Consider the following 24,081-nt stretch of genomic DNA (forward strand, 5'->3'; position numbering starts at 1 on the left):
GGGAGGAGGACCATTAGGGCAAGCTACTTAACTTGTCTGAGCCTTGGTTCTCTTCCTTTCCTCCTTCCTTCCTCCCTCCTTCCCTCTCTCTTCTATCTTTTCTTCCTTTTATCTCTCAATTTCCTTTGCACCTAAAAGTATCATATTAATAAGTTGTATCAGTTTATTGTGAAGAGTAAATGAAATACTGTTTATCACAGTGACAGTCACTATAGACAATAATAATGGTACCTCAGTTCCGTGTCTGACTCTGTGACCCCATGGACTGCCGCACACCAGGCTTCCTTGTCCATCACCAACTCCCAGAGCTTGCTCAAACTCAAGTCCATTGAGTCGGTGATGCCATCCAACCATTTCATCCTCTCCTGTCCCTCCTCCTTCTGCCTTATATCTTTCCCAGCATCAGGGTCTTTTCCAATGTGTCAGTTCTTTGGATCAGGTAGACAAAGTATTGTAGCTTCAGCTTCAGCATCAGTCCTTCTGATGAATATTCAGGACTGATTTCCTTTAGGATTGACTAGTTTGATCTCCTTGCTGTCCAAGGGACTCTCAAGAGTCTTCTCCAACACCCAAGTTCAAAAGCATCAATTTTTCGGCATTCAGCTTTTGTTATGGTCCAACTGTCACATTCATACATGACTACTGAAAAAACCATAGCTTTGACTAGGGACCTTTGTTGGCAAAGTAATGTTTCCACTTTTCAATATGCTGTCTAGGTTTGTCATAGCTTTTCTTCCAAGGAGCAGTATCTATTATTATATAAATTATTATTACTATTGATTCAATAATCAACTGATTATTGAATTAATAATCATTTCCCTGCAAAGAGCTATCGCTCAACTTGTCTTTTAAATTGTCTCAAGGGTTGGAATGCTTTCTTTTCTGGTTTTCTATGTATACCAGGCATTCAGTGAAAGCTTTTGACTAAACCTCTTGATATGTAGCTGCATACACCTATTTTCCTAGCAGTACAAAAAATCTTTTGAGCCCATAGATGCTAACAAGTTAAATGTAGAGGGTTTTTCTCCTGAGGCCAATGCAGAAATGCAGATGAAGTTCTTTCAGCATCCATCCTGCAAAGGACAAAATCATTTATAACCACTGTGAACATGAAGCTGGGCTTGTATTTCTTGATATCACAGATAAAAGTGGTCTTTTTCTGCTAAGAAAGCTTGGCAGGAGGTAATAGAGTGGTAGATCAAAGTGGAGGCCTCATTGCTGACTTGGTTTGAGAGTTTGAGACTTAGCAAGTAGAAAGAAACAAGCAATTGAAACTGTGACTCTTTGAGATTCTGGATATGAACAGGGTGACTTGGAGAAACTTGCATTTTCTCTTCAAAGCCTGGCGTTGATGCAGGAGTCTGTGGTAACACTGCCCTCTTCTGTTTTTCTGTATTGTTAATATTAATAACATACGTGCATGTGTGCTGAGTAGCTTCAGTCGCATCCCACTCCCTGTGACCCTATGGACTGTGTGTAGCCCACCAGGCTCCTCTGTCCATGGGGATCCTCCAGGCAAGAATACTGGAATGGGTTGCCATGCCCTCTTCCAGGGAATATTAATACCAGGATTTCTCAAACCTGGTTTGAAGATCCTGACATGAATTTTCATTTTCCAAGAAGTGCTTACTTAAGGCAGAGAGGAAAAGGAATCATATGTTTAATGTAAAGCATGATGACCTGACCATTAAAAAACAGGTTTTGTTATGAAGTGTTTATTCAATTCCATTGTAGTTGGGTATTATATTTCAGGGGAATGGATGAAGTCAAAGAATCATAACCAAATCAATCAATTCACTTATTGATTTGTGATCTGAGGACGACTACATTTCTCCTAGTTCTTAAAACTTCCCTACTCTTCCCTTAGAAGTTAAAACATAAGCACTAGGCCACGCCCTGTGACTCTTGCATTTACCGCATATCCTCTCAGAGTAAGAACAGTTAAAGAGTTGTGAATGCCAGTTCTTCACACAACAGCCAGCACCACTTTCTGTGAATAGTAGTGTGTGAACTGTTTTGTAACTATTTTATCCTTTCCTTCTAAGTACCTCTGTGTATCTCTCCGAAGTAGTTAAAGCATAAGACTGAATCTATACCAAGGAATTTGGACTTTATTTTATGAACAGGGAACCAACTGACATATTCAGGCAAAGGATGACATCTTTAGAAGAATAACACTGTCAGCTTTGTGTTGAATGAATTGAGATGAAAAACCTTGGAAGGAGGGAGAACATTAGCAGATCTGTGTAGTAGTACCATCTCTAGTACCTCCATGATGCGTCCAAAATCCTCACATTTTTCCTCATTTTCCTTCCTTAACCCTGGTCAAGTCACTCAAGTATGGCCTGGATCCCTGCAACATTCTTTACTTTGCCTTATAGTCAATCTTGCTTCCCTACAATTCATTATCCTCAGAGCAGTCAACGTCAACTTTAAAAAACAAGTAGACTAGAACTCGGAGCTTCCCAGGTGGCACAGTGGTAAAGAATCTGCCTGCCAATGCAGGAGGCACAAGAGAGCGTGGGTCCGATTCCTGGCTCAGGAAGATCCCCTATGGAAGGGAACGGAAACCCACTCCAGGATTCTTTTTTTGAAACTCAAGAGAGATGAAGGTTCTTATGTAATGACACAAGATGGGTCACAGATAAAGTTGGGACAGGTGAGGCTCCAGGGCTGGCCCTTGCACAGAGGCAGGCTCAGGGCAAGGGCTTGTGTGCAACTGTGGGTGTCCCACCTGATAGCACCCTCACAACAAACACAGGCTCCAGTGTACTCGAAGGGTTCTTTATTGCGGGTGAGACCCCCAGCCAAAGGAGTACTGCAACTCCGGACAAGCCCCAGGCACGGCCCGGACTCCAGGATCTTCAGGAAGAGAGGGGTCTGGGGGCTCCAGGCCTCAGGACAGTCCTTGGGTCACACAGCACCATGAAAATACAGAGCTAAAAACTTTCTGAATGTCTCTGGCTGGGAACAAGTTGGTCCAACAGGGTCCACAACCACTTTCTTTTGATCACTGGAACACAACAAAAGTGCCAATGCAGGAGCTGATTGGAGTCCACCTAGGCTAGATTCTTGAGGTCCTCCTCGAAGGCCAGATCTGTGGTGTTCAGCTGTAGCACCAGGAAAACATGCCCATGGGTGCCCATGCTCTGTATGACTACTGGCTGCTCCAAAACCTTAGGGTCATTCCCATACAGGAAACAAGCCTGAGCCAGCACATTGCCAAAGGCAGACAGGATCATCTTGGCCCACAACTGATCTGGCTGAAAGCAGTGTGGTTCTAAGTTGGCAGACTCCAGCACATACTGGGTGTGGGGATAGGGGTAAAGATAGCCCTCCAGAAATCCTGTGTCATCATTCACATCATAAACATTGCACTCCTAAAGACTGATGGTGGGAGATATGGGATAGAAAGTCTCAAGAACATGATTCTCAGTAGCTTCCACCTCCTCTCGGGGGACAATGGGAGGCAGAGGATTCTTGGCATTTGCTTGGGCTCCACTGGAACTATGGACCTGAATCAGGGTAGACTCTTATTTCCAGGTGGTGGATCACATGCTGTTTTGGGCATAGATCTGCCTGGTCAGAGAAGGATGCTTGAGCATCTGGGATTTATACAGCCGCATCAGGCTGTCCACAATGACTGAGCAGTATGTCTCTCTCTTAAGGATGTTTTCAGTAGAGTGCCAGAGATGAGCATGAGAGATTGCATTCACAACAGGTTCATCTTGATCTTCTGTGTGGTCTCTTGGATCGCCAGTAAGGCTAGACACTTTCTCAGGAAGGCCTTCTATTAACTTGGTTTTGTTAAGCCAGAGAGCCTGCTTTACACCCTCGAGGGGCGGCAACACTGGTGGGAGATGGAGCAGACCTGGTCTGTACAGCAGGTGCTCATGCAGCAGGGCCAAGAGGTGCATCCAGTCAGGGTCCCAGGATGGGAAGACTGGCCGTGCCAGCCTGGGCATAGAGTGCATCTTCCCCGTGAAGGTGATCGACTCTAGTCCAGGAATCTTGTATACCCTGTCCGGGGGAGGAGTCTCTGGCTTCTGCATGCCCCACTCATATGCCCTGCATCTCAGGGCCCTGCAGCACAGAAGCCCAAGCCACCTGGGGCGAACCTTTGTGGGCTCCACACCAACGCCTTGCAGATCTGATCTCAAGACCTCCACCTAGATGCTGCCATCTTCCCTTGCGCAAGGCCCACTCCAGTATTCTTGCCTGGGAAATCCCATGGACAGAAGAGCCTGGCGGGCTGCAGTCCAGGAGTTTGCAAAGAGTCTGCCATGACTGAGCGTGCAAGCATACACACACACATACATAGACTAGACCATGCCTCTTCTAACTTTAAACCCATCAATGACTTCCTATAATACTTATTATGAAATCGACACTCTTACCCTGGTCCATGGTCTTCTGCATGGCTTGACCTGCCCCTGTGTGCTTCTCAGACCTACACTCTCACTTCTGCTCCAACTTGCTGGCTTTCTAGGGTTTTTGAACATGTCAAGCATAGTCTGACTTCAGACATCCGAGCCTTTGTTCTTATCATTCCATCCATCTAGAATATGCTATTCCCAGAATTTCACACGATTGGCTTCTTGCTCAAGCTCACATATCACTTACTCAGAGCCCCAGCCTCTGCTCTTTGTCTCCCCATCCTCTGCCCAAGACATTTTTTGATATTACCAAGTTCTAATTTATTCATAACATGTCACCATTTGAAATGATTTTGCTTATTTAATTACCAGTTTAAAATCTGCATTGCTTGCCTAGAATGAAAGTTCCATGAGGAAAAGAACCATGTTTACCTGTTCATCTCTAGGTCTTCAAAACACAGATCTTACAACAGAATGCTGTACCTAGTCAATGGTAGATCTCAGTAATTATTTGTTGAACAATCTGATTTGGGTAAAAGGCAAAGAAAAGGGTAGGGCAAATGGAGATGAAAAAGAAGAGATACCTGGAAGATTTATTGTAAAGTGGATAGACAAGAAAATTGGGTTTAGAGAAAGGCCATCGATGTCATTAACTCAGAGAATATGATAGAATATAATGAACGGGAGTAGCAAACAGATATTTGGCTTTAGACTTGAATGTGATATTCTGGCAGATCTATGTTAAGATGCCCAGCAGGTATATCTAATTTGGTAACCAAACTTGAAGTCATTTGCATAGTGGTGACAGCCCACTCAGACTGAGTCAGGTCAACAGGGGGAGGGTATGGGGGGAAAACAGAACTTAGAAGATGCGCAGATTTTTGTCCAAACATCCTGTGTGCAGGAAACCATGCTGGGACAAGTGACTGTGATAAATGAGGAGCAAGGGCTAGAGCTTCATGAAGCCAGGGATGGTGACACTGACAATTCAGTAAGTGAAGAGTGTGTTATTCAGATAAATATCATTATTATCTGCCATATGGTGCCCTTTGACCTACCCAAAACAATTGTCAGTAGGAGACTCAACACTCTCAAAGGGGATCTGTGTGACTGCCTTGATTTCTGCCCTCCCGTCTTTAAGGGGACACAGAATGAGGACTGGCCAACATTAATGATATTAACGATGTGTCTCTACTCTAGGGAGATGATAGTCTAAAACCATTATGGAAAAAATACTTAAAAAACTGCAAAGCTACATTTGTTGAGTACTAACTGTAAGCAGGTGATGTGCTAAATACTTGATATGTATTCTCTTATTTGATCCTATAAGGAACTACAATTATTACCTGTTTTATAGATGTGAGCATCGTGACTAGAAGAATAATGCAACTTTCTCAACTGGTGAATGATGGAGCTGGGATTTGGTCCCAGAACTGCCTGATCCTAAAGCTGCCACTTTTAACCATGGTGCATGAACACTTCCCAGCATAGGAAGTAGTCATTTTTAGCTTAAGTTGTAGATTGCTTTGTAGGTTTCTTTCCCTTTCCATCCCCAAATTGTGAATGTTAGGTTAATAAACCGGGCAAATTTTATTTGCAATAATGCAGGGTGACCAAAATTACTCATGAGATTGTCCTTTTGTATGAACAAAACTTCCTCATGTTCTTTTATTCGGTCTCCTCTGAGTCATACAATTGCCTCGAAGAACTGCTATTGCTCGTTGTTGTTGTTCAGTTGTCATGTCTGACTCTTCACGACCCCATGGACTGCAGTATGCCAGGTTTCCCTATCCCTCACCATCTCCTGGAGTTTGCCCAAATTCTTGTCCATTGAATCCGTGATGCCAGCCAACCATCTTATCCTCTGTAAGTTATTGCTTACAGAAAGTGAATCTTCCCAAACCCTCAGGATATCCTTAATTACAGGGTTCTTGGGGTATCTGAAATAGAAATAGTGTTTTACATCACCCTCTGCCTCCACTCCCCAACCTGAAATTATTGTGGGAATCTGTTCCTGGAAATAATCACAATCACTAAATGGGTACTCTATGAGATTATTGAACATCCTTGGGGATGTGCTACTGATATACTTTGGCAATTGCTCTTCTTTCTCCTGAAGTCCCCTGAAGTTGTGATATGACTCTGGCCATAGATTTCCTCTATTTATCCTTCATATTGTTGTTGGACAATCTTTCTCCGCTGCAATGAGGCTTATGCTGCCCTTCAAAATATCAAAGGATTTCCACCAGACAACTGTCTGTTGATCTGGGTTTCTTAGACTGTCTCCTTAAAGGCACTTGGAGCTGTTGTAGTAAAGTCTCCTTTCTGTCATCCAGTATCTTCCTTGATCTTTGGTAGAATCCTCAGCATCATCACTTGCATTCCTTTTTTCAGCTGTCTTGAACCCACGTGTTCAGTGGCACACAAGTAATAGCAGAAAGAGGGGCCTGGTGGAGTCAATAAACGCCTTGGGAGGACCACTCAAATGGCTCTTAGTCCTCATTGGCTGAGAATCAAATACAAATTAACTGTGTGGACTAGAGCTGTAATGGGCTTACAGAAATATTTCTGAGAGAATCAAGACTAATGAATCAGCCTGACTTGGGGCAGTTCTAAATGAATTCTAAATGGATGCCTCTGACTTCATGCCCAGTAAATATGTAGTGATGCAAGGAGGCACTTTCTTTAGCTCATCAATAATTTATTAATGGGTACTTTGTGCGAGACAAGATGTTCCTTAGAGTTTCAAAATGACTTCCTTTTGGTTAGCTCTGTGTCTTTCTCATAGAACTTTCTGCACTTCTCTTAAAAGCAGCCATCACTCTCCTTGGTGCCTATGTTACCTATCTTCAATTTGGACACAGAGTAAACTGTTGCCCTACTGGCTTATCAGCTTGTTGAGGGCAACTCTAGTCTCATTAATCATTGCAGCCTCTACAATGCCTGACATAGTTCTTTGTACAAATAGACATGTAAATATTTGATTAAATATTTGAGTAAATAAATGATTATAAGAGACATGGAATAGAACTACAATTTCAAAAGCTTTTTTTTTTGTTGTTGTTGAACTCCAACAACCTTAGTTGTCATTAACTCATTGGGCTTCTGGGAAAGGACTCTCTCTGGACTCTGATTAGCTAGTGGCAAAGCACTGATGTTCTCAAACTGGGCTCCAACCCCTTGGTCACTTTCATTGGACAGTTACTTTCTCTTTCTTTCTTTAGACCTGTATGTACAAATGTCCTTGGGCAAAATGGCAATAAGAGAAATGCATTTTCTTACTGTCTTTGGTGCAAATTAGAATTCCATCTCTGTTCCATCCATAATTCTTTCTCTAATTTTCCATTTAAATTTATAATTTTATTTAATATCCTATCTAGGGGTAATCTTAGCCTCTGTGTTCAATAGGATGGTTTTACAACAGAGTAGCAGTATGTAACAACTCTCAAGATCTCATTTACATATATGAAAAATTCAAGGGGTTGGTCAAGAGGCATCAGGTTGAATCCAGTTTGTATCAGATACATAAATCTTTTTCTTTTTTTTTTTTTTAATATCATAGACATTATTTTTCCTGATGGAATGGAAACCAGATTTATCATGAAGATATATGACACTGGTTGCATTTTCAAACAATTGCCTGATGTCCTCTGGCAGTCTTTGGAACCACACATTGCAAACCAGCCTGTCATTTGGAGAGACCCTAGGGTAATTGGGAGATGTGCTTGGGGCTCAGATCATTGTCTATAAAGGTAACATGAGATTTCCTTGGCAGCAGCTAAGCACATCTGCATTAAACAGCATAAGAATGATGTCTCCCAACTCACGTTTGAATTGTGTGCTTTGGCTCCTTAAATCTTGTGCCCCATGTGTGTGTCTGTATAGGTCAATCATTACCCAGGCTTTCCAACTCCACACACGTTTTTGGAAAAGATGCAGAGTGACTGATGCATAAAATGACTGGATTAGAATTGCCTGGTACCTTGTCAAGATTTTTTTAAAGTGAATCATATATACATTTTTTTTACCATCTACGTTCCTAAAAAAAAAAAAAAAAAGCCCAAAAAACTGGGATTTTTAGTTTTATCCCCAAAGCAGTTTCTTATTTCTAAAAACTTTAAAATTCTAGAACATAAACATATAAATCTATACTACTCATCCTTGTGGCTTCATTAAGGGCCAATTCTCTGATATTGTTATGGAAACCTTTTTATTTTACCTCTTTAGAACCCCTTTTCATCATTGGGATCAGTCTTCCATTGGGAATCAACATTTCAGGAGTAAAGAAAATTAGACACCACAGGAGATCAGATTCTGCTGTATCCAGATAAAATCTCTGGATACCATTGTCCCAGGTAGTAGTTTGTTCATCTATGCATGTTTTCATTTATTCACTCACTTGCACATTCTAACAAACCTTTGACACCTGCTTACTTACAGAGTGCTTTCCCTGTGCCTGGTACAGAACTAGGATTGGGGATATGGTGGTGATCTCTGCTAGGGATGTGTTGTTGTTCTGAGTGAGCAAATATCAGATAGAGGTTGAGGATATTTAACAAAAGGAACTATGCCTAAATAAGTTTGGTGTAATTAATAGGGGACTTTGGGATCAGACAAGCTTGGTGTGACCTCTTGGTGATTATTTAAACTCTCAGAGTTTCTTTTATTTTCCCCACAAGGCCAACAATTCTGGATTGTTGTAGGAATTAAATGCATGTGAATATGTTTGGGAGTCATCGTCAGTTTTGTTAGTTTGGCTACAGACATCGACATGAATATTTAAGGAAACTGGTGTCAGTGCAATTTTGAAACTAAAAACTTTGTGACCTCTTCCTCTTCCAAGGGTGTTCCTTCTAATGGTTTTTCTTTTTTTCACTCCACTTTGATTGGGCATTGGGTGCTTGAGTGACCTCTTTGCAGTGATGAGTTAAGAAAGGCTATTTTTCGCAGTGAGTTGATTTCTCTGGGACTTGACCAAATGCAAAGGTCACTAATAGCATTGTGAATGAAAAATGTTGCCTGGCAAATCAGTAAACAGAGGATGTTACAGCCATCAGGCACTCCAGCCACCCCAGACTGGGAGCCCTCAGGGAACTCAGGATGGAGACAAACAGGCTGGCATAGCCTCAGCCACGGCAGCCACCCCCACACATGCACCCTGAGGGGATTCAGGATGGAGAAAAGCAGGATTCTGGTCCCAGATAGCTGAGGCACATATCAAAAGAGTGATTTCAATGAGCTGAGACTCTTGCATCTTCCCATACATAGAAAAGTGCTAAATTCAAGGACTTGAGTTGTTTGGCTTTCTTTAATTATCAGCAATCTTTCCTTGAAATTAAAAAAAAAAATATTGATCCATTTATTTATTTTTGGCTGTGCTGGGTACTTCTGTTGCTGCCCAGGCTTTTTTCTAGTTGCAACGAGCAGGAGCTACTCTTTGTTGCAGGGCTTCAGCTTCTTATTGTGGTGGCTTCTCTTGTTGCAGAGCACAGACTCTAGGTGTGTGGGCTTCAGTAGCTGCAGAGCATGGGCTCAATAGTTGGGTTTCCCAGGCTCTAGAGCACAGGCTTAATAGTTGTGGTGCACGGGCTTAGTTGCTCCGAGGCATGTAGAATCTTCCTAGATCAGGGATTGAATCCTTGTCTGTGGCATTGGTAGGGGAATTCTTTACTACTGAGCAGCCAGGGAAGCCCCAACAGTAATCTTATGAAGTTCTGCTACCTGGTCTTTGTAGATTTCCCAGATGGTTCTTGTGGTTAAGAACCTGCCTGCTAATGCAGGAGATATAAGAGACACGAGTTTGATCCTTGAGTTGAGAAGATCCCCTGGAGGAGGGTATGGCAACCCACTCCAGTATTCTTGCCTGGAGAACCCATGGACAGAGGAGCCTGGCGGGCTACAGTCCATAGGGCCACAAAGAGTTGGACATGACTGAAGTGACTGAGCACTCACATACCTGGTCTTTGTAGCAAAAACCCCTTTATATCATGGCTCCTCCACTACCTCTTCAGAGCAGTCCCTCAGAGCTATCTGAGAAGCTGCATCCCAGGCTTAAGTTCTCAGTTTCGTCTGCCAAGCAAAACACAAGTCTCAACATTTAAGTTGTGCATTTTTTTTTTTTTCTAGTTGACAGTATGGATAACTCAATGCTTTGAGAACTAAACTGAAATCAACCACCTTATATTCCCAACTAACACTCATTCTGACATAACCTTGTCAGTTTCTTTTTTCTAGTAATGTATGATTCCATTTATATAAAATGTCCAGAATGGACAAATCATTTAAAAATTTTTTATGGGGTTATAGTGGAGTATAGCTGATTTACAATGTTGTATTAGTTTCTGCTATACCGCAAAGTGAATCAGTTTTACATATACATATATCCTCTCTTTTTTGAGATTCTTTTCCCACATAGGCCATTACAGAGTATTGAGCAGGTGCCATAGAGAAGGTTCTTATTTGTTAACCTATTTTTTATATACTAGTGTGTATATGTCAACCCCAATCTCCCAATTTATCACCCCCTCCCCCCCGCCTTTCTCCCCTGGTAATCGTAAGTTTAACATGCCAATTTTGTGCCATTCTAAGCAAACACTCTCATTCCTGCAATTAAATTTAACAAACATTTATTGAGCACCCTCCAAATGCCATAGCCTGTGCCATATACTGAGGGTTACCAAGATGAATGAAAAATAATTCCCTCCTCCATGAATATCTTGCAGATAACTCAAAAGGCAAGGGAAGAAGTGCACTGGCAATGACAGTGGTATTTCAGAGCATTCCTGAATTTCCCAGCTTTGACTTCTCAAGTCCTTGAGATAAATCTTTCCATTTGTTATTTGGTTTTTGCCCTTCTGTCTCCGTGCTTTCCCCACCTGCAGATGCCATCGGTAGAATTCATTTCAGTCTATAAGTATGACATGTTTGGATTTAGTTGTGAAAAATGCCTTCTACAAACAATGGCTACACCAAAGTGACTGCTGAATCACTGTAAAATGGTATGAGATGTTCTGAATGAGCTTTCCTCTATTTATCACTCTTTGAAAAGTACAGCTATTTCTAAGGCAGGTGAGTCTGTTTTTAAATGAACTAATTATCCATCTCCAAGGATAATTGTGCTTAGAAATCCCAGTATCCCTTGCCTTTGTTCTATCCCCCTCCTCCCAGGAAGAAGCAGACTTTTAGAAAAGGGATCAGTCACATCACCAGCATGAATAAGTAATGTGGTACCCTCCCATCCACTCATTCACACAGACCCATGGGGTATAGGCAGAAAGTGGTGGAAGAGGGATAGAGGAGGTGATGGAGCCAAGCATAACTATAACCACATTGCCACTTACCTATTGAATATTTGCTATGTGCCAGGCACTTTCAGAATTTTATCTTTAATCCTCACAACAATCCTGAAAGTGGGTTTTTCTCTCTCTAATACATACATGAAGTGAATATCCTCAGAGAAGTAAAGTGATTATCTCATGAGCATGCAGCTGGTAGGCACCTCTTTCACACCTTGCTCTGCCTGATTCTAAAACCTGTTCCTTTTTATTACAACTAGGCTTTTCAAACTCTTTCCCCACAAATTGCTTCAGAGAGTTCAATAAATTCCATGTATGCATATAGAAAACTATTTAGAAAAACATTAAAATGCACTCTAGAGACCACTGACATGTTATTGAAATCTTTGACTGATTGCTTTTTAAATAATAAGTGTTTTTGAACTTAACACCTAAGTGTTTTTGGATTTGATATTGCTTGTATCTGTTGCATATTTTGGAAAGGCAACGGAGACATTGTTTGAAAAATGGGTTTCCTAGGTGGAAGATAAAAGGTTGACAATTACTGGCTTACAAATTACACTATTCCTTTGCCAAGAGATCTGTTGCATAATGCATAGCAAACATAGTAAGGATGGTGCCAATATGCAGAATCCAGCACACGCAACAAGCATCACACGGTGAATGATACAGCATAGTTAAGCAGGTTGCTCGCAGTAGGACTGTGGGGTAGGCAAGGGTGGACCTCTTTTGTTTTTTATGGCTATGCCTAAAATATTGCCTGTGTATTTGTTGGAACCAGTTGTTTCAAAGTCGGGCAGTTATATTCTTTTTCCCCCTTATTCTCCAATCTGTTTTAAGGAAGAGTGTATTTTTGTTGGTTAGGTTTCAGGCTGATGAGATCACAGTTTCAAAACACATATGTGGACTTGGCTTCACTCAACATCATGTTCAAATTATGCACTCCTAACTTGGACATTTGTTCCAGAAAATTGTCATTATTTTGAAGAAAACCTGAAAAGGTGTTACCTTCGTATGTGAAGAGCAGCCGATACTTGCTTTTCAGATCAGCATAACATTAAAAAACAAAAACACTTCGGATATCAAAATGAGTTTACGTAGAACTTTATTCTGCAGACTTCCTTTCAGAGACTGTATGCTGGTACGAACAACTTCAGCTATTATTTGTATTTTGGGAGTCAAGTTCAACAGTATTTTCTGGAAGAAATTGAGAGAAGTGACTAAGCTGAACATTTCCTATTACCTCAAACTTTTAGGTGGAGCTAAGGCCGCAAAGTGGAGAAGAAAATGGCAACCTGCTCCAGTGTTCTTGCCTGAAGAATCCCAGGGACGGCAGAGCCTGGTGGGCTGCCGTCTACGGGGTCGCAGAGTCGGACACGACTGAAGTGACTTAGCAGCAGCAGCAGAGGCTGCAAAGAATGACCTCAAAGGGTCTCCCATTCCAACTTTAAAATTATACATACAAGTCGAATCCCAATTCTTTCTTGTGGAGGCTTTATTTTAACAAGACAGACTGCTGTCTGCTGCCTTCTTCCTCTGTTGCATCCTAGTATGCTTCTGAAGATTGGGCGGCAATATTTTATCTTTCTTTTGCCATAGTCACGGTATCTCTATAAGGGGAGACAGCTTCATTTTATAGATATGGAAGCAGAGGCCACCTGAGGTTAAATGATTTGTCCAAACCATATGTGAACTATGTAGGATCCAAAGCTGAATACAGTACCAGACATTTTGCTGCAAATAAGTAGTAGTGTTCAAGAATCTAGAACCTTAATCTTTAACTTCTATTGTTATGATTTTGAGTATGAGTGTGTGTTTGTATGTGAATGTTTGATTTCAGAGATTGTATTGAATTTATCTTTGTATCTTAAATACCTAACAGCTGTGATGGATACGACATAGTACTTAGTAAATCCGTGTGGAATGGATGAAAGGGTACCAGGAATGCAACCTTGTCTGGAAGAAGATAGTGGCATTTCTACTTTTAACCACTGTGGTATCAATTATTCTCAGTTCCCTATTCCCCCCCATCTCCCCCACCAAAGCCTGATTCCCCATTACCGAGAAATACATTTATACCAAGTAATAATCTTTACCTAAAACTACATAGTGGGAAGAGCAACAAATTTGCAAACAGAGCTGAATTTCGATCTTTGGGCATCTTTGGTAACTTCTTTATGCCTCAACTTGAGCTGAACAACAATAAATATGCCTGCTTCTACCTCTTTAATGGATGCTACTGACATTCATTAAGCACTCGCCTGAGCTGGGGAATGTGCTAGGGGTCCAACATGCAGATCACCGTGTTTTATCTGCACAGCACACCTGAGAGGCAGTCTTCTTATTATCTCCATTTTACCCTGGCTCAGAGACATTCAGTCTTCTGTCCGATGTTATACCACCAGTCGGGGAGAGCTGAGAGAGAGGTAATGGCTCTGACAGGCCCTCCATCAACAGTAGCTATTAAGACGATGCTGATAATTCAGGAGTCCTTGGGGCATGTAACACAATGAATGCACAGCATCTTAGCATGAGTAAGTTGATGAGATCAACTCCCTCCCTGATAACACAGACAGTCAGCATAAAAGCTATCTCCCTTTAAGGAACAGGAAACTCAAGGATGTGTTAGGGGGTGAGGATGTGGGAGGTGATCACATTATTCCAAAATTAAAATTGTCCTTTTGAGAACACACTCTTCAACATTCAGCTCTGGGGGTGTGTGAAAGTGGGGAACAGGAAATAGAAGCTAAGACACGTTCCATCAATTCCACAAGTTACCCATGGTGTGTCTTCATGAGCTGTGGGCCTGAATATTACAAGGAACGGAATGCAACATTCTTCCTCGCTCTTCCCTTAAGAGAAATCTGTTGCTGGATGTTCAGCCTTTGCGCAGAGTGTGGCATCCCACGGTGCTTCAGTGGAGAGCTGCCAGAAGAGAATAATAACACTAGCAGTGTTATCTGCTGACACGAAGGACAGGAATACACTTACAGCCTAGACTTGGCTTCTTGCCTCTTGTTCAGGCACCAAACAGCTGGGATTACTGACAACCTCCCTGAGACACCCTGGGACACACTGGCTTACTTTAGCACTATTTAAATCTCTCTAGATAGTGTATTGCTTTGTTTCCTCCAAGCCAATTATTGCTTTAATCTCACTTCTTATCCTTTGCCTCCCTGAGACTAAAGGAACAAGAAAGAGTACAGATCAGAGGCTATTAACCTGGGTTCTACAAACCCCAATGTGAATAGACTTAGGACCAACCTCGAACCAAATCCCTGACTTCTCAAAGGGTAAGAGGTCCAGACCCTCTCAATTTCTTGAGGATCCAGGTAGATTAAAAAGCAAATATACCTCAAGAGGGCTGTAAAAACAATTGTTTATTTTTAACTCTTTATTATACTAAATGAATTTTTTAAAGCACAAAACAATATTCAGCAATATATGTACTTAAAAGTGTTTATTAAAAAATATGAATTCAGAGTGCATTCAGGTGGTGTGGTCACAAGGTTAAGGTTGTGTGGTGAATGTTTTATGTTTTCTTTTTCTTCAGTCCTCAGAATGTGTCTCTGTGAGTGTGAGTGTAATCTCACTTTACAAAGAAGGCTCAGGGACTCTTCCCTGGCCACCCAGAGGTTATGGCTTTGCCTGGGGGCGCTGGGGGTGCTGGGGGCGCTGGGGGTGCAGCTGGGGGTGCTGGGGGTGCAGCTGGGGGTGCAGGTTGGATCCCTGATCAGGGAGCTAAGATTTCCCATGCCTCCTGGCCAAAAACCCAAAACATAAGACAGAAACAATATGGCAACAATTTCAGTAAAGACTTTTAAATTGTCCACATTGGAAAAAAAAAAAGAAAAAACTTCAAAGAAAGAAGGTTCATAGTCCAAATGTGAGTATTGCTGGGAACGTGAGTCCCTGGCCACGTGCTCTCCCTGGTGCCTCTTTATTCTGCCCTTCCTCAGGGGCTCTGTCCCTGACAATGAGCGTGAACTTTTATGTCCATGTATTCATTTCCTAGATTTTCTTCAAGCAGCCCATTCTCCCCCAAATGAAGAACTTCTTGTCTCAGAAATAGCCTAACCTATGGAGCCCAGACCAATGAAAAGAGCTTCTCATTTCTGAGATACAGAATACTCTTCTTTTAAATTGTGAAAATATTTTAGCCTTGCAATTTAATTTCATATTAAAAGCTCTTTTACATGACTTGCTGCTTTTTCAAATGTGTAATAATCTTAAAATTCGTCTTGTTTTCTTTATTTGCCACCTCTCCATCCCTATTCCAGAATCCACCAGGTTAGAACTAGGGTACTGACTGTACTGGACAGGCAGGGGTCTAATCTCACCTTGCTGTGTGACCCTGTGGAGGTGCTTTCCCTCTCAGGTACTCAGTTTCCATGTCTTTAAGATGAGATGGTGATTCCATTTCACAAGCTCCTTTTAGTTTTAAAAACTATGATTTCTCTTCCTCCCCTTCTTCATTTCTTGCCAAACTATTTCCCAAATACTTTCATATCCAATCTCCAAAGCCACTGTCATAGTGTGCTGGCCCACTTGGTTAGACATAAAATAATTTGCTCTTTACTACAACCAAAGACATTACTTACTAGTTATAGATTCAGACTTACTTTTCCCCTTAACCCGATAGTAACTAGATGTTTACTTTGTCATCTTGGTGAACAGAACATTTCTGATAATACTCAAGACCTTTAAAACCAAGAGGAAAAAAAATCTGACCTTTGGCCCAAATGGTGCAGTTGTAGAGTCCGCCTGCCAATGCAGGAGACACAAGGACGTGGTTCGATCCCTGGGTCCAGAAGATTCCCTGGCGTAGTAGAAAATGGCAACCCACTCTAGTATTTTTGCCTGGAAAATTCCATGGACATAGGATCCTGGCGGTCTACAGTCCATGGTTCCCAGAGAATAGGACACGACTGAGCACGCGCGCGCGCACGCACACACACACACACACACACACACACACACACACACACACACACACACACACACACACACACACACACACACACACACACACACACACACACACACACACACACGTTGCCAGGTATAGTCCTGCACTGATAGTTTGAGGACACTAGATGGCGATATGAGTGCATCAAATAACAAGCACATCCTTGATTGGTCCAGCATGAAAATCCCAATGATTGAGGCCAGAGTAGGTTAATACATTAGTTAAAGAAACAAAGTTAAATATAATCAGATGTTGGAGTGTTAGCTAATACTCTGAATGTGTTCAGTAATCTGATTCTTAGTGAAAGAAAAGAGTGTTAAATTAGTAATTATTTTTCGCTACTGCTGAGTCTATCTTCACGCTAATTCTTGGGGCAAGAGCTGGCAATAAACCCATGTATCCCATAAAATGTATCTAATTCACACTTCTTGCTCCATTTTTTGGTTTTCATCTTTTAAAAATAGCAGTTGTTTGGAATGGAGTGTGCCCCGCATATATTATTCATAGATGAAGTACTACATTCTCGTTAGGAATGTGAGTCCTAAGACATTGGTGTTTGAAAGGGGAAATGGCTGACTTACTGTAAGCTGTTGGCTGGGCCATTATTGACTGGCAGGATCAACTGGAAGCACTTTGTTAGTGGATTAGGTTGCCCTGGAAATGCCTTCCTGAAACTCTAATGATGCACTTAAGGGAACCCTCTGGGACAGGAGTAAAATGTCTCTTTGCAGGCGTGTCTTCCACCAGAGTCCTCTTGGGATGAGACGGGAGCGGGCGGGGGCACATCCACAGAGAAGCTCCGTAAGGAAACAGACCCAGAAAAAAGTTGCAGGTAACGATGTCTTACATGGAAGCCAAGATAATGACTTACTGGTAGAAGCCCTGTTTTTCTCTGAGGGTACCAGTGCTTCCTATAGTCTTGTGAAGGAGCATCAGTAATTCCAGAGAGACTGAAGGTATGGATGTATATATTCATTATTTATCTATTTGCTGGGGTGAGGGTGGCAGAGGAATGGAGAAAAAGGAAAACAAAACAAAACAAAAACAAGAGAGGGCATCTGAGAGAACATGGCTTAGTCCTCTTCGGGGGGGCGGGGGGACACTTTGTAGCTTGAACATTGGGGGTCATTGGGTATGCTTTTTTTTTCTTTTAAACAAGCCTTAGAGGGGGCAATTTGCCCTTTAACAGAAATTTAGTGCACATACAAAGGAATTGTTTGTTGATTTTTTAAAATGAAAAACCGCCGTGTTCATCTGGGTTGAGAGGTTGTTTCTGGGGCATGGTGGTGGCTGTGGCGGTCTAGAGACAGCTCGAAAGGGCAAAGCAAAGGCGCTTGGAAACTCCAGACTCCCGGACAGGACCGGGAGGGAAGCGGCTGCGCCGCGCTGCGTCCCCGCCCCGAGCCCGGAGCGCCCGGGGGACTCGCGTGCGCACGGCCGGAGCGCGGCGTCCCCGTGCAGTCCCGGCGACCCGTCACCGAGGCGGACGTGACTCGGAGCTGCCTCCGCTCTCTCCAAGCCATATTCCTTTAAGATGATGTAATAGTCATTTCCCTGGATGGTTTCTTGCCTGCACTGCTGAAACAACAGCATCCGAACTGCACTGGGAACTGTGGAACCACCCAGCTCCTCCGCCGGAGAAGCCCGAGCCTGAGCCCCGCGCCGGCATCTCTGCGCCGCGGCGGCCGCCCGCTCCCACCTGGCTGGGAATATGGGAGCCCGCTTGCCCTTGCCGGCAGGTGGGGTGGCTACCTGGGACCCCAGCAGGGCGCATCTGTCTTGCTTCTGGGCTTTCTGAAAAGCTTCTAAGTCCCGGTACCTCTTGCAACTCTCTTCTGTTTTAAGGATTCTTTCCAAAGGTTTGATTTTTTTTTTTTCTTCCTGGAGAAGCTTTGAATATTTTTCTCTGCTTTGCTTCTTCAATCCAACCACCTCTAGTCACGGTTTAACTTTTTTGTGACTTGTTTTAACTTGAGATTGGGAGTGAATATATACATACATATACACAAATATACATTTATATAAATATTTATATATATAATTATTATTTTCTAAGAGCACATCTCTCTGGCACTTTTCATTGATACCTCTGTATTTTACCTGTTTGGGATTTTGACAAGCTCCAGACTCTGTGTGTGGCTGGGGATTGACTGCTTTGCAAATGGGTATTTCTTCACAAGAACTGTTTCCAGCACTCACTGAGGTAAGTTCCAGGGCTTATTGCTTTTCCTCTCCAGCTGGGGAAAGAAAATAAGTCTCCTTTTAGAAGTTGAAAATTGCATATTCGTTTTTAATGCAGAAATCAAATAGAAATGTTTTTAATACTAAATGCTGGAGACAGAGGTTTATAGATAAATATGTAGACACAAAATACCTTGAGAGAAGCTACGATTTAGTTGAAGAATGGCTGAAATCAGTAATTCCAGGGCTGCTTATGTAAAATAATCTCTCCCTCCCTCCCTTTCGGTTTCCCTCCCTCCTTCTACCTCCCTCTCCTCTCTCCAGCAGTCTCTTTTTTTCTGACTCATGCTGTGTTTGAGGAAATAATTTTCTCTCTTTTCCTGCAGACAGACCTCTCAGTAACTGGGGACCTGGCCGGCCTTGCCTACTGAGCTTGGGGGAAAACTGGATGCAGATGAGTTGATTATATTCCATGAAGTCATAGCTCACCACCTGCCAGGGTTTAAACTACTTCTGTAGCATCACTTCACCTGTGGACTCTTTGAAATTTTGCTTTGTTGGGGGAAAAAAAAAACTGGGGTAAGAGGAGGTTGTTTTTAACAAGTTAGCATCCTCTCCTTCCCTTATAAGTTGCTGCAAAGGATCAGGCTGTGACTCCATTGGATCGCTCCTTCACATCAAAATAGGAGAAGAAAAAGAAGAAAGGTACCATGGCTCTGAGTGGCAACTGTAGTCGTTATTATGCTCGAGAACAAGGGGCTGCAGTTCCCAACTCCTTCCCCGAGGTCGTGGAGCTGAATGTTGGGGGTCAAGTTTATTTTACTCGCCATTCCACATTAATAAGCATCCCTCATTCCCTCCTGTGGAAAATGTTTTCCCCAAAGAGAGACACAGCTAACGACCTAGCCAAGGACTCCAAAGGAAGGTTTTTCATTGACAGAGATGGATTCTTGTTCCGTTATATTCTGGACTATCTCAGGGACAGGCAGGTGGTCCTGCCTGATCACTTTCCAGAAAGGGGAAGACTGAAAAGAGAAGCTGAGTACTTCCAGCTCCCAGACTTGGTCAAACTCCTGACTCCTGATGAAATCAAGCAAAGCCCAGATGAATTCTGCCACAGTGACTTTGAAGATGTCTCCCAAGGAAGTGACACGAGAATCTGCCCCCCTTCCTCACTGCTTCCTGCTGACCGCAAGTGGGGTTTTATTACTGTGGGTTACAGGGGGTCCTGCACCATGGGCAGAGAGGGGCAGGCGGATGCAAAGTTTCGGAGAGTTCCTCGGATTTTGGTTTGTGGAAGGATTTCCTTGGCGAAGGAGGTCTTTGGAGAAACTTTGAATGAGAGCAGAGACCCTGACCGAGCCCCAGAAAGATACACGTCCAGATTTTATCTCAAATTCAGGCATCTGGAAAGGGCTTTTGATATGTTGTCAGAATGTGGATTCCACATGGTGGCCTGTAACTCCTCAGTGACAGCATCTTTCGTCAACCAATATACAGATGACAAGATCTGGTCAAGTTACACCGAGTACGTCTTCTACCGTAAGTACAGAGTGTTCTTGCTGTTTTTCATGTGTATGGATTTGTTTAACAGATATATATACATATATATATATGTATATATGGTCTGCATGTTCAGTCTATGTTTAAGGAATGCTGTTTTGGGATTTTCATTTTTTTTTTTTTTAACTCTTGAGGTATAGCTAGGGGATTAGAGGTTATAATCTGCTTTCATGTTTTACCTAAGGTAACTTTTGTTTTCCCAGTCCACTCACAGAATATTTAAAGGTCTCAGAAATCACAGGATACAAATGATATTGGTAGAGGTAATATGTGGAATGACAATAGACATGTGTGTCTGTCTGTCAGATATTGAACTGTGAAGATAAAGCAATGATGAGAACTTGGCTCTTGGGTCACAGGAGCTTGGTAGACGCAGAGTGGCTGAAGTGCTGCTGACTGTTGTCTTATCTGAACTTCGGGTCTATTAAGCTGGTTTCTGAAGACTGGTGTTCATCGGGGATGTTGAAAGCAAAATGGATGTTGCACTGAATGACGTGATCTTGGCTAGATGGCAGTACAGACTGATGAAAGACCCCTTCCCACCCCCATCCTCCCACCCCCGCCCGACCCCAAATCTGAAATTTGCCTGCCTAGGCTTTCACGAATTTGTGATTTGATTCCTTAGCAATTTGTACTGAGATTTGAGTTGCACTGCAGACTTAATTAAGCTGAGCTGCATTTAGGATTCACCCAAAAGAAATGAATCCTTGAGAATTGTCAATCACACACAGTCAGCTTCAGGCAACTGAGGTGATAGAATCACTGGCATAAAAGGAAACCAGAAGAGAAAAAGAAAGAAAGGAAACAATTGTACTGAAGCCTTTATAGTAAGAATTTCTTAGAGTCAGTCCAGTTGTTTAAATGACAATTTACTGTACAGAATGCCTTATTTTAAGAATTACTCTAAGTTAACCATAAGCCATTGATCTCTGGGAGAAAAACAATCAATCAGTCTGTAAAGTTCAGTGCTTGACGAACTGCTGATTGTCAACAGGTCTGGGAGCTGGGTGAAGTGAATTCCATGAGAAATATGTTTCCACTTTTCCCCTATTCTTATTTTAAGGCAAATCCATAAATTTTGAGAATTAAAGTATCTAAATGTCTCTGCACATTAAGGTGTGACTGAATCTGTTGGACTGAGTTTTGCCTACAGTTGTGTTTATTCCTTTGGAGATGATGTTGGGAGCCTTGGTGACAAGGCCTGTGGGAAGCCGAGTTGTTCTGTACTGGGTTTTCACAGATTTGGTTTTTAGAAGTGAAGACACATGGATTGTATAGAAAGAACAGCCTGCGGAGAAAAGTGGAATCAGCTAGCAGTTCAGTCACATTCTGATGTTCTGTAACAAGCATTATTTGGTCCAATACCCCTATCTATGGCTTTTATCTATAATCTATACCTTCCTCTGTGTTGGGGCTTAGTGGCCAGATTCTGCTTTCTTCCTTCTGGTGAGTTTTCCATTAGTGTAGAGATAAAGCTTTAGCTTTTTGGCTTTCTATAAAGGAATATGGCATTATCTGTGATTCTGTAGAACAGACATCTTCTAACTTGGAAAAAAAAATGAATCGTTGAATTTAAATCTAGGTTTGTGATATTTACCTTGTTTCCCAATTTCTAATATTTGAAAACGACCTCTTAAGAAACTTTAGTCAAACAGAAGAAAACAACAATACCCCCTCAAAAAGACCACACTTGATTCCAATCACTTGCTCATCTAATTGAGACTTAGAGCCTGAGTTGCCTGCTAGTTCAGTGACATTTCTGTGTTTATCAAGGGCTCATCTGTATAATACTAAGCCCTCTGTAGACTGCTCCAGACAGACTCTGTTCTCTAATCATATAATCACTTCCGTTTTTTGTTGGATTGCTGAGAGGATGCCAAGGAGTAGGTTGCTCTTCATTACTCCATGGACAGACTAGCACAAATATGCAACAACTTCACATTGCACAGCGGATATACTGCTTATGATATACTTGCTCTTTGTACCTAACAACCAGAGCTAAGTGTTAACTCTTCCTCAGTCTCAGGATCAATAAAGCTGACAGCTGGCTTTCTAGGGTGCATGACAGCTTCCGTGCAGCTGCTTAGCCATAATTATTTAATTAGAAGCTGCCAACTGTGCCTCTATAAGCATTAATTCATCAAGCTGTTGTGCTTGGGTTAATGGGCCAAAACTCTGGGAGGTGCTCTAAAGCAGGGAATTGCCTGTATGCAAAGATGCCCCAAGCCCCGCCAATCAACCAGTTTCCAGCCCCGATCCACTGCATGCATTGCAGAGGGCTTGGAGCCCAGAAACCACCGCCTGCCTGCCATCCAGGTTTGAAGGGCAGTGGTCTGAAGAGCAGTATGTGTTTCAGGGAGCACTTCCCCCATTTAAAAAAAGCAAAAACCAACCAACCAACAGAAAAGGTGTTCTTTGTAGGGGATCCCAACTTCCTCCTAGGTTATAAAAATATCTGTAGATAAAGATATAGATATGTGGTGACAAACTTCCTAGTTCCAAGGAGTGAACTCCAAGAAATCAGACTCTTCTAATAACCAAGGGATATTGCAGAATCACTTTGCCTGGATCCATATCACAGTAAAAATGAACAGCAAGAAATTAATACATTGCATATGGTGGTTGACAGTTGTGGGGAGAGATCCCTTCTTCCTCTGTTTGCCTAATTTTCTTCTAGATTTTCCAGGGAGATCTGTCAGGTATTAACAGGTTAGATTCTTGCCTCATTCGGTCTTCATGTAGACCTAGAATTGATGATCAACATCAAATAGTTTTGACTGACTGTTTAATGTAAAACTAGAAAAAAAGTCAACAGGTATTTGTGTGTGTTCAACAGGGTGACAAGAAATATGTTTGTTTACACTGCTTATACACCAAAATGCAATATGTGAGATATGGATTATGATTTGCTTATCAGCAAGCAAGAAAATGTGAGTGGTATAGGAACATGAAAATGTCTGTCCTAGAATTGCCTCACAAAGTATTTTACTTGTTTTAATTTAAAACAACAAGAAGGTATTTTTCCCTCTTTCTCATCCAACTAGGTAAATAATTACCTCTGTTTTCTTTCCAAGTATTGTATGGAAGGCAATATCGTAAACATCAGAGGATGACTTCTTGACTCACCTCCAGATGGAATGAGTTAAGTAATTTGGAAGACAGAAGTCCTGATATTGAATCAATAGCCATTCATACAACTTAGGAACAAAATCACAGGTGTATGGAAATAAATGAACCTCTTATTTAGAGCCCTCTTCCAATGCCCTAGTGAGAGGGAAAGTTGTTCTTCAATGGAGAAGATTATGTACATTTCCTTAATCTTATTCCTATGAGTGAGTTACTGAAAGCATTCATATTCAAAGGCATTTGCCTCTAATAGAATTGTGATAACCTGACCACAAGTAGGAGTTTCATTCATAACATCCAAAACCATAAACCGAGTTCTGTGAATCATAGATAGAGACATCGATTCATTGCCTTTTCAACAGAGTACTACTTGGAAGTGCATTTTAACCTTTTTTTCTCTTTACTTGGTTTCCTTACATTCAAAAGGTTGTTTCTACCAAAGTTTCTAAATAATTTTGTATACATATATATCTTCAGGGTGGTTGATTGAGATGGGGGTGTTGGAGAAAACTGGATCAGGAAACGATTTCTTACTTAGAATTCTGCATGACCTTGTATTAGGAAGAAATGG

At 42.0% G+C, this 24,081-nt stretch overlaps 1 protein-coding gene and 1 pseudogene across 1 annotated transcript in view; one reads left to right on the plus strand and one right to left on the minus strand.

Annotated features, from left to right (window-relative positions):
- Nucleotides 1–2,913: 2,913 nt before the first annotated feature.
- On the minus strand, nucleotides 2,914–17,243 carry LOC136158348 (large ribosomal subunit protein mL37-like; annotated as a pseudogene).
- A 1,445-nt stretch (nucleotides 17,244–18,688) lies between these two features.
- The window catches only part of KCTD16 (potassium channel tetramerization domain containing 16), a 287,611-nt gene continuing 282,218 nt past the window's right edge, over nucleotides 18,689–24,081 (plus strand). The window contains exons 1-2 of the mRNA XM_065935603.1: nucleotides 18,689–18,843; nucleotides 19,208–20,363. Coding sequence (XP_065791675.1) covers nucleotides 19,532–20,363 — 832 coding nt within the window. The 5' untranslated portion in view covers nucleotides 18,689–18,843; nucleotides 19,208–19,531. The remainder of the gene's footprint in view (nucleotides 18,844–19,207; nucleotides 20,364–24,081) is intronic.

Source organism: Muntiacus reevesi, chromosome 1 (assembly GCF_963930625.1).
Source record: "Muntiacus reevesi chromosome 1, mMunRee1.1, whole genome shotgun sequence".
NCBI lineage: Eukaryota > Metazoa > Chordata > Mammalia > Artiodactyla > Cervidae > Muntiacus > Muntiacus reevesi.